Raw genomic sequence first — 11,658 nt, 5'->3', positions numbered from 1 at the left:
GGGGGGGGGGGGGGGGCTCAGAAAGGCCTCCTGAAGACAAAGTCTCAGATATGGGCATGGAGGGAAAAAGCTCTGCTAGCCAGAAGGGGATGGTACCCGTCACTTATCACTGTTCTCCTACATACTAAACCAGGGTGAGCCATTCTCTGAGGCCGCCTCTCCTTCCCCCACATTGAACTCTTCATGACAAAGGCCCTCATTCCGTCGGCTCCACTGGCCGTCATTTCTGCTGCGGTCAGGAAGCCCATTCTCCTTCTAGAACTGCGAAGTCATGTGTGCCCTGGCCCCAGGCCGGCCCTGCGGCTGAGGAGCCCACGGTGACCCTGCCCAGCACTTTTCTTCAGTGGGTCCTCCCTTTCAAACCATTAATAAGCAACAAATTATTTGTTTTCATCCTCCTGTCCCAGAGGAGGCTCTTGGAGCTGACAAGGCGGCCATAAATCAACATTATGAACCAGCCTGGCCTGGCTCCTTGTAATCCTAACTCTTGAAAAGCCTCTTAGTGAAAACTGCCCACGGGCAAATCTGTCCAAAAGTCTCACACCTCTGTCCAGGAGGGCAAGCCTGCTGCCAGGGTCCAAGATGACCTTGGACACACCTAGGCCCAGGAGGCCCCAGATTTACAGTATTAGGGATCTTCTCCGTTCTGGTAAATGTTCTTATACCAGAGAAGTAAAATCAATCCATTCCCCTCTACTAGACGGCTATCCTCCGAGTCCCCACCCCTTGCAGTGGCCTCCTCCCTGTCCGCCAGCCTCCATTCCTGCTCTGGTCACCAAGGCCTCCATCTCTAAGTCTGTCAGTAAAAATGCCTGCGTGCTGATTCTCCTCTGAAACAGCCGGCAATATAATCTGGGAGGGATGGCCTCCTGCCAAGAGCATGCTGAGGGGAAGTCTCCCCTACCTGCCCCTTAAATGCCTGGCACAACATTTGGAAACTCATAAACTGGGGAAATAGCACAATTAGGCTACAAGGAGACGGCGCTGGGTACAGCGGCCCAGGGCTGCACTGTGCCCCGGATGGAGAATGGGACCCAGCTCAAAAATGGCCAGTGAGCTCTTGGAGAGGTTTTCCGGCCTTTTAGAGCAAAAGGTTATGGTGAGGTGAGCCCAGCGAGGCATAATAAACTTGTTCATAAATGCGTTTCTGCTTGTCTTCTTAATGCATAGGGGAGAAGCTGGGGGGAGGGAGAGAACCGGGAAGGTAAAATGTTAAAAATGAATGTTAACTAAATAAAGTATAATTATCTTAACAAACACATAAACACATTTGCTTTTCAGTGCGCACTCATTGGCATAAATGCCTCCTGTGGAGTTTCAGAAAGTGGGGGAGAGGCTTAGAGAGAAATCCTTCTGCACCCTTGGGCAAGACGTTCCCCTCCCTCTGCTGGGTCTCAGGCTTCTTATCTGGTAAGACAAGGTCCATGGTCCTTTCAAGATCCCAACATCATCTGTCTATTTAGAGCTGGAAGAGACACAACCCAGGCCTCCTTGACCTACAATTCTGTACCCCATCAACCCCTGCCTCAGTTTCCCTGGCTTCCTTCTAGACTCTGCTTAAACACCACCTTCTCCAGGAGGCCTTTCCCATCCCCCCTCCTCCCCAAAGCTGCCAAGGCCTTCCCTTTTCACATTCCCTTTGTTTCCTCCATTTATCTTAAATGTGCCATCATATCTCCCCGTTGCAATGTAAGCTTCCTGAGGGCAGACACAGGTTTTTATTGTGTTTTGCCTTTTTTGCATCCTCATCAGTTAGCACAGTCATTGACACATAAATGTTCAATGTATAGTGAATATTTTGACTGAGGGGAAGGAACTAAGCATTTACTGAATACCGACTATATACCAAGCACTTTGCTAAGTGCTTTACAAATATTATCTCATTTGAAGCTTATAACTACCACGGCAGCTAAGTGCTATGGTTATCCTCACTTTACAGTTGAGGAAACAGAGGTAGACAGCAGTTAAGTGATTTGTCCAAGGTCATACAGCTACTAAGTTTCTCAGGGAGGATTTGAATTGAGATCTTCCTGAGTCCAGGCCTAGTGCTCTCTCCACAGGGCCAACCAGCTGTCTCTTGATGGACATTTTGTCCAACTTCCTCAGTTGACAAATGAGGAAACTGAGGCTCCTATCGGGGAGGTGACTTGCCCAGGGTCCCACAGCTAGTATTCCAAGGCCAGGCATCCTCGTACCCAGCCTGACATTCTGGCCCCTTCCCAGCACTTCGGTCAATGCTGGGCGAACATGACTGCCTTGTTGCCCTGTTTATCTACATGATTTTCCTATCTTGTCCTTTTGTAAAAACTGCTCCAATTTCTTAAATGCTTATGCGGTTTTATCACCCCAACAATCTCCTTTTCAGAGACAGACAAGAATCTGTCTTCTTCCTTCCCCTTCTCCCTGCTGTGTTTAAGAGAAAGCCAATATCAACAAATTCCCAACCAAATGCAGGGAAGTATTTTATTTAAAGCCTTTGGCTCAGCGAGGGGAAGGGAGACAGGATAGGGACTCTATTTCGACATACTTTCTTTCCATTTAATGCCATATAAGCCGAGGAACTTCTTAGACCAGTGTGTCTGCCACCATCGGTTCAGATTTAGAAGTGGAATGGCCCTCAAAGGACACTGAAGCCAATCCCCTCCTTTTATATGGGGAGAAACTGAGGCTAAGAGATGTAAGTGTCTTGCCTAGGATATACAGCTAGTAAGGGTCTAAGGGAGGAAATGAACTCCAGTTTGCCTGGCTGAAGCCCAGCACACTATCTGCTGTGCTTCTTGGGAAGCAGGGACTCCCTCCTCTGGGACACCGGAATACTCCCATCCATTCACCAACCAATGGACCAAAACTGGTCACTGTGAGTGACTTCCAACGGTGTTGCAGCCTGAAGTCAGGCAAACCCTGAGTTCAAATCCTCCCTCATACCCTCAACCAGTTGTGCTGACTTTAGGCTTGGTTTCTTCCTATGTAAAAGGTTGAACTCAACCTCTAAGGCCCACTCCAACTTTAAATGTATGATCTTAGGAAATATTTCCACAGGATTTTAGATTTGGAAGGGATCCTAGAATTTTCTTAGTTTACCGGCTGTGTGATGCTGGCCAAGTCACTTCACTCAGCTTACCTCAGTTTCCTGATCTGTAAAATAAGCAAGAGAAGGAAGTGGCAAACCAGTCCAGTATCTCTGGGCAAGAAAACCCCAAAGGGGGTCATAGAGAGTTAGACACGACTGAAATGACTCAACACAGGGATACATGGACATTCTCTCAGGAGGAATAGAGATCCCTGACATAAGGAGAGTCTGTAAGCTTCACCATATGCAACGAAGTGTTCGCAGTAGAATATCTGAGGTGTCTGAGGGCTCAGAGGACACTCTGTCCAACACATCTCAGGAAAAAAGTTCCCTCAACAATATATGTTGTCTGGGCGGCTTGGTAGCGCAGTGAGTAAAGCACAGGCCCCAGAGTCAGGAGTACCCGAGTTCGTTCTGGCCTCAGACACTTTTCGTTCTGGCCTCAGACACTTAACACACACACACACACACACACACACACACACACTAGCTGTGTGACCTTGGGCAAGTTATTTAACCCCAATTGACCTCCAAAAGGCAAAAGATGAAAAGCAAAAAACAAAACAAAACAAAAAAAAAAAAACAATACATATGGTCACTGAACTTTTGTTTAAACTCTCCATGAGAGGAAAGCCACTACCTCGGTTTCCTTAATAACAAGTTAATTTAGGGGCTGAACACAAGATTTGGAGGAGGTAACATGTGCCAGATAGTGGAAGGAAGATCTTCAGTAAAGCCCTGCTCTCACTGGCCCGGGGAACATCTCTAAGGAGATGCTGGTCTGTATCAAGGAAGGTGGTCCTTGTGTCGGGAGATTCACCAGTTTTATTAAACCAAAATCTATCTCAAGAACCTTTAGCTACAAGCTCTGGGAGCTGCCATTGCTATTAACGCCACAGAAACCATGCAGACTAATAACAATAATAGCTAATATTTATAAAAGCATTTTCATGTTCCAAAGCTCTTTCTAGAAATGATCTCACTTGACTAATTAGAATAAGTATAATCCCCTCTTCCTTATGGAAGTCCTCAGAATTCTGGAAGATAGTGATCACGTCTCCCTCTCCCCCCAAATTCTGGAAGACAGTAATCACATCTCCCACTCCCCCCAAATTCTAGAATTTAGCAAGCGTATCTCCCCTCCCCAATCTTCTCTTCTCCACATTAAGCATCCCTATTACCTTCTTCCTGTTCTCCTATGGCCCCTTCTTTTCACCATCCCAGTCACCCATTTCAGGATTCACTTCAACTGGTCACTCACTATTCTAGAATTCAGCTGTCATGTTCTGGAAACCTTTTATTCCAGCTGATTAAATACTGTCATCGAACTCTGGCTCTTATCCCAGTGGCTCAAATCCCCTAATCTGAACCCCACCCCCATCTGTGATTTTCTTCAAACCTAGACACTTAACAGGTTTGGCAAGTCACTTGGGAACGCCTGTCTTAACACCCTAAGCCTAGGCCTGCCATTAACACTACTCTCCTGATATGCAGATGTCTTGGCCTCTTTCTCCCTGCTAAACATTTTTAAATGGCTATTATTCCTGGGTGCTGGGTACCACTGATGCCCCTTTAAAGGCTGGAAGGCTCTCAGGTATGGAACCAGTAGGCACCCTGGGGGTACAATGAATGAACCAAGGAATCAATGGGTAACTATGCGTTTATTAAACACTCATTAGGTAGCACATTCTGTGTGAAGCAATGGAAACAAACACAAGAGAGAGAGTCTCTGTCCTCAAGGAATCTTATCAATAGCTGGAGACAACCTACATAAAGATGGGATGGCCAGGAAATGGAATCTGGGGAGTCAGATGTCGAGCTGATCCAAAGGCAGCAACTATTATGCCCTTGCCAGAAGCAATAGTGACAATAATTTGATTACTTTTCTTAGAGCAAGTGGAGGGTAGAGATAGAGGAATAGCAAGATGTCTAGGTAGATGGCTGGAATGGGAGGGCGACATATTTCGTTTGGAGCATCTGTGCTCATTCACCCACCAAATGGGGTAGCTCAGCCCCAGGGAAGGCCAAAGTTGAGTGTATTAACGCCCCCTGGGAGAGAAGGGAAGGCCTGGTCTCTGGAGGTCATGTTCAGAGAGTAGGACCCCAGATGGGAAGGGAAGGTGCCACAGTAAGCCAGATGGCAGGTCACTCAGGGAAGGAGGATGGCTAGCTGGCTAGGGTGGGAAGCAAGAGATAGTTGAGGAAAGGACACCCAAAATGACAAACGCAACCCCGACACATTCATATGGGAGAGTCACAAATGGATGCCACCCTCCCCCCTTTCCCAGCATGATGAGAGTATTAAGGACAGTCTCAGAAGAGTTTCAACCATTTGATCAGGGGACAACAAAGCAAGAAGATTAATTTGCTCCTTCTCGGTTGGTGGTCTTGGTAATTGCCCAGATGGAGTGGATTGTAAATTGGGGGATTGGGTCTCCTGCTGATAGACCACTGGGTAGGCACAACTTCACTTCTTAAAAGAGCTGAAAACATGACCGGACTCTAATGAGGAGCCCAACTCTGAGAGCCTTGTTTTGCTGGTGGGGCCGTCTCCGATAAAGGAAAAGGGAGAAAAGTAATTCAGGCCAGATGTGTGGAAACTGAAGCCTGATCCTGAATAAACAAGTCTTCAAGATATTAAGCTCTTCTTGTGTCTCCAAGAAGTCATTTGCATGCGGTGCAGAGAATGTTTCTCTGTGTGAATCGCTGGAAGTATTTAAGGAAGATATTTGAGAAGCAAATATTGGGCTTCTCTTCCCTCCCAAGTTCATGGACTCATAGAATGTCAGAGCAGAGAGGACCCTCAGAATGCAGACCACTCGGATACAGAACACCCAAGATCAGGAATGAAAAGGGCATTCGGACATAAAATGATATTACACTGGAGCTGAAAGGGACCAAGAAGGCAGACCCTTAGAAGACAGATCGCTGTGTCAGAGCTGAGAGGGACCCCCAGAATACAGTGTGAGAGCTAGAAACGATCTTCTGACACAGAGCATCAGAACACAAAATACTGGCACTTTAGAGATCATCTAATCCACTATCTTCACTGTACTAGAAAAGTTCAAAAAGAAGTGACTTGCTCAAGGTCACATATCATTTATTTGATATCAGAGTCAGGAGCAGAGACTAGCCTCATTATCAAGACCAGGGATTCTTAATCTCTTCTTGCATCTTGGGCCCCCTTGGCTGTCCTGTGAAGTCTACAGGCCCCTTCTAGCAATTGTGTTTTAGAATGCATAAAACAAAATACAGTGTCACAGAAGAAATATGTTATCAACAAAAATCTATCAACAAACACTTATGAGATAAAGCAGATTCCCTGAACAATACCAAGATTAAGAATGATTCTGGAAGGCAGGAGGATAGGGAGGCCCTTCCACATTCCCAGCCTTCAATACCATCATTACTTTCCTTTGACCCCTTGGAAAACTTTCTGTCCACCTAAGTAACCCTTGCACTCTTCCACCTGTGTCCCTGATGGAAGGTAAGCCCCTTGAGGGCAGGGATCGGTTCCCTTTTGTCTCTGTATGCCCAGGGCCCAGCACAAACACTAACACACAGTAAGCACCGAATAAACGCTTGTTGGATTGACAATGATCCAAATTTTGTAAAAGGCCCCAGTGTGAGGATCAAAGCTTTGTACACAGCAGGTTATTTTTTCAACAAACAATGGGTGTCATTAGCTCTGGTCGAAAGGGACCTTGAAAATTATGTATTCATTTTCATTCTACAGGGCACAAAACTGAGGCCAGATCAGCTGCATTTGAAGCCAAAGAACAACTGTCCACAGGTGGAGAAGGAAATGGAAGAGGAGGTTAGGTCAGAGTGTTTCAAAGCCAAGAGACGGTGATCCTCAATGCCAGGGGGTGGGGGCAGTGGGAAGCAGGCTGGAATGGGAGTCAGGAGGCCCAGACTCAGCTTCCCACGCTTTCCCTCAATAGCTGGGGTACTCTGAGCCAGTTCCTCTTTGGGCCTCAATTTTCTCATCTGTAGAAGGGGCTGGATGATGTCCCTTCCAGGTGAAATCTTCCATGAAGGTCTGAGTGAGGGCTACAGACTGAAGAAGCCCAAGCACTATGTCTGCATGCCAGCCTCTGCCAGCCGTGGTCTTGCTGGCTCACTGTAGAGTCCAAAAGGAGAGAGGACCAGGGCAGATAAAAGGGGTGGATGGTATTTTATTTCTCATCCCTAATCCCCAATCTCCCTGCTAGAGTCATTAAGCTCTGGTGAGGTGAATGCTGGGAGGGGAAAGAGAGGCCTGAGGCTTTGTGGATTTGGAAGGCACTTAGCTTCTACTGTGATGATCTGGGGGCCTGGGGGCCATCTGGAAAAGAGGTCAGGAATGACGGGCTTTTTCCCTTGTCTTCTGCCATCATGAGGGCCTGTTTCCTCAATCACTTGTTAAAGGTTTCTGTCCTCTGTCTCTATCCCCTTCACTTTATGGTGAGGGCCTCCATTGAGCCCAGGGCCCCTGGTGAGTCCATCTTGCGCCAGGAGAGCGCAAGGCTGCTGGTCCCTGGCTGTGTTAGCTGGTGCCATCACTTCTGGTTAGGAGACTATGACAGGGAGATGTGTTTTGTCCTCTTTCTTAGGAGGCAGAACGTGATGTCACTTGGGCAAAGCAGAGCGGCAGCAGGCTCAGCTGGTCTCTGCTCATCTCCCACTTTCACCATCCGGTGCCCACCTTGGGATTCCACACAGGATAGTTTCAGACAGTGAGGGACGTTTAGCCTGAACAAGAGAAGGCTGGGGAAGAAGTGGCTGACTGCGGATAGTCAAGCATCTGAAGACCTGTGACTCAGAAGAAGGATTAGGCCTATTCTGCAATGGAGCTAAAAGTAATGCATGGCAGGAAAGCAGGTGTGGCCTGGAAGTCAGGAAAAACCTACCAACCATGAGAGCTGCCCCCAAGAGGATGGGCTGCCCTCCTGGGAGGTCTTAATGCACCACACGAGTTGTTAGAGAAGACAGTTCTTCGGGAGTGGGCTGGACCGCAGGCCGCTGAGCGTCCGGCAGGCTCTGAAAGCCCTGATTCTGCCATCCGGGAGGGAGGATTTCCGGTGCCTTCTCCCCTCTGACAAAGAGGGCACCAAAGTCAGAGACAAGTGCCACACACTGTCGTCACACTGCTCCCACTGCCTCTCCCAGCCCACTGAGATGAGGAAATAATAACCACGCACAGGGCCATTTTAAGGTGCTTTGCACACATTCACCCGTTAACCATGAAGACACACTAAAGGTATTGTTCCTCCCATTTTACAGATGGACACACCTGGTCACATGTGAAGAGTCCCAACAAGGACTGTCTGTGTCTCCCAACGCTGCCCTTCAGCTGTCTTACGCGGGGCCTGGGCTCGAGCTTTGGGAGGACCACAGCAAGTCTGTTTGGTCTCCTGGCACCACCCACGGGCTCCAGGAAGCCCCCCCGACCAGCGCCTGGGGGAGGGGTGCATGCACTTACCGCCAGGATGGCGATGACGATGCCCACGGCGCACAGGACGGCGTCATTGATGGTCTCCCCCGTCTTCAGCGGGTACCTAATACTCTCATCATTGCAGTAGAAGCCTCGACGGTAGGGCTTGATGGTGCTGGTCTCGATGATGAGGAAGGGCAGGCCCGCTGAGGGAGAAGAGGCAAAACACAGGGGAAGGGAGGGGAGAGAGACAGAAAGGACAAGGTCAGCACCATGGTACCAAGCACAGTGAGACAGAGCCAATCAAATCTTCCAACCACCTTCTAGTCTCCTCCTCTCCTGATGCCTGGGACCTCTCTCCTTGTTACCTTGTACTCAGCCTGGATGTGCTTCTCCCATGTTAGAAGGTAAGCTCCCTGAGGCCAGGGATTGCTTCTCTCCTTCTTCCCTCTGTATCCCAGGTGCCTAGCCCAGTGCTGGGCACACAGCAGGGGCCTAATAAATACTTCTGCACTGATTGTGACCACAGGCTCACCTCCCCAGATGATGAAACACCAGAAGATTAGATTATCATCATTTGTTCAATGTTTACTGTACACCAGACAGTGAACTCAGACATTACTTAGGCCAACGTCCTCATTGTACAGATGAGGAAACTGAGACCTGGAGAGAAATAAATTGTCCAAGACCATGCAAGTAGATGAAAGTAAGGGAGTGAACCCAGGCTCTCTCATTCACGGGTCATGGGCTGTCTCCCATTAGCAAAATCTAATGATTTTTTAGCACAATCTAAGTTTTATGACATGTTAATACAGGCCTTATCTATCCTAATAGGTGATAAATTCCTCTAGGATGGAGACTGTTTTTTATTCATCTCTTATCCATTCTGGAAGCTCACCTCACCCTGGAATCTGTCCTTTCTAATGATGGCCCTTTAAACACTTGAAGACAGTTCTCATGTCCCCTCCTGAGCCTTCCCTTTTCCACCCAAGTCTCCCCTGATTGGGTGTTACGGGCACTGCCTTTGGGAACCCTGCCATGCCAAGAGCCAACTCAGCCAAAGGTCACCCAGGGAGCCCAGCCATGCTCGGAACGCAGCTCAGTGTCTCCACCATCAAAGGTCAGGGCCCAAGTATGTCGCCTTCAGCCAAGGGAAGCCTACTCAGCCCTCGAGTGATAAGAAAGAAGAGAAGCTGGGCTTCTCTTGTCCCAAAGGATCCCACTCTCATGGAGACGGGGGGGCACTGCCAACATTCTGAGTTCTTTGAGGAGACTCGGTGAAGCCGAGTGGGGGGGGCTGGAAGGAAGCTGGGGTGTTTTTCCTCTGGGTCACAGACTTGCTATTGTTGAAATGGATTTCTGCAGCAGGATATGTTAAATATGCAACAGGCCACAAAGCAGGAGTCGTGCTGGATACCCAGGCCAAGAGAAAGAGTAAATGGGATGCCTCGAGCAGTGGGCTGGGGGTGGGGCTCCATGCCCTCGGGAGCGCTTTCTATCCCAAAAAATAGGGCACGAACCCCTAACCATTACATTTCTTTTCTTCCCCCAATTAAATAGCCTCCAAATACATCCTCAACTTGGAAAAAATCTAATTAAAAAACTCACTAGGAAAAAGTGTTCTTATACGGAAATTGTAAGACTGCAGTTCTAGTCCAGGTTCTGGTACTAACTTTGGTCCTGTCTCCCCTCTGGGCCCCAGCCTCTTACTCCATAACCTGTAGCTGCAGCCCTAACAAACAGAATTATTATTAGGGGAGGGGGAGGATCCTGGCCTGAGTTCATCAGCTCTGGGGGGTTCCCTGTATGGAAGCTTCCTCCACAGATACAGAACAGCTACTCTTCTGACACACTCTTAAAGGGTTGCCTTGGAGCACACTGTGTTTTCGGGGACTTGCCCACAGGTATCGATCAATTGACATTTATTATTAAGCTCCTACTATGTGCCAGGCACTGTGCTAAATGCTGGGAACACAAAAAGAAACATCTACTGTGTCCCCACAGCTTTCATTTATCAGACCCCTACTGTGTGCTGGCAGCCTGGGCTCTGGATACCAGAGAGCCGGCTACGGCGTACCCCATGAATAATCCAATTCTGCCCATCCTTCCAGGCCCAGCTCTGGATCACCAGAGCTGAATCTAATACACTCAGGGAGGAAACTGTTGAGCCACTCAACAGAGGCTTCTCAAGTCACTGACCTAAGGGGATAAGGCAGCACTGGAGCCTGGAACTGTCACTTCTTTAAATGACTCCCAGAGTAAACTGCACATAGTAGGATGTCCACAAGCATATGCTGAATGAGTAAATCCAAATGTGAACTCAGTTGGCCAAGAATTCTCAGATGGCCTCGAATGCTCTAGCACCAAGATGGGTTAACAAAAATTCACATTTGCACCTGTGTTCTGATCAGAGCCGAGCCCAGAACTGACCTACAAGTCTCATCCATCTCTACAATGAGGCTCATGGGGTCCTAGCCGTTAAAAGGTAAGACCACTGAGGGCAGGGACTATTTCTTTGCATCCTCTGTGAACTGCACAGGGCCCGTAATGAGCACTTGGAGATTTGTGGATCGATCTTTGTGCTACTGCCCCAGTACAAATGCTCTAGAGAAGCACTGTCTTCAAGAGAGAAACAAGTTGTTAATAAGGATGCTTTTATTTTAACATGTTTTTAAGCTACTCCAGTCCCTCCGCTCTTTGCCCAAGACCCCATCTGAAAAACATCAGAGACGGCACAGCTATGGTCAATTGCCCTTTCCGAAAAAAATAGCAGGGGGGGTGGTAGTGGTGGTATTTATAAATTGTCACAAATACACAAAAGGATTTATTTGGCTTCATTCTTTGGATTTATTTAAATTCCATTGTTATTTACTTTTGTGACCCCTAACTGCTTCCTGTTAGAACAACAATTTACTTTATCAAATTTATATTGGCTCACGAAAGAAATAAAAGCACCAGGTCCCATTATTGTGCCTGACATTTCAAAAGTAAACAGAGTGAGGTTATAAAATGCTGTTACCTTTCAGCATCATATCACCCCAGTGAAGAACGAAAAGAGAAAATCAAGAGAGGAAGAGATGGATGAAGGAATGGAGAGGGGAGGGAAGGAGGAAGGAAAAGGAGAAAAGGAAGGGAGGGAGGGAGGGAGGAAGGAAGGAAGGAAGGAAGGAAG

General features: G+C 47.9%; 1 protein-coding gene across 1 annotated transcript in view; it reads right to left on the bottom strand.

Annotated features, from left to right (window-relative positions):
* LOC138164939 (phospholipid phosphatase 3) overlaps positions 1-11,658 on the bottom strand; it is an 82,393-nt gene that overhangs the window by 26,344 nt on the left and 44,391 nt on the right. The window contains exon 2 of the mRNA XM_069092922.1: positions 8,535-8,692. Coding sequence (XP_068949023.1) covers positions 8,535-8,692 — 158 coding nt within the window. The remainder of the gene's footprint in view (positions 1-8,534; positions 8,693-11,658) is intronic.

This window comes from Petaurus breviceps, unplaced genomic scaffold, assembly GCF_028583685.1.
Source record: "Petaurus breviceps papuanus isolate PSGF00001 unplaced genomic scaffold, PetGlider_PUasm1.0 207, whole genome shotgun sequence".
Lineage (NCBI taxonomy): Eukaryota > Metazoa > Chordata > Mammalia > Diprotodontia > Petauridae > Petaurus > Petaurus breviceps.
Note: the sequence above shows the minus strand (reverse complement) of the source record. Positions and strands in the feature narration are given on the sequence as shown.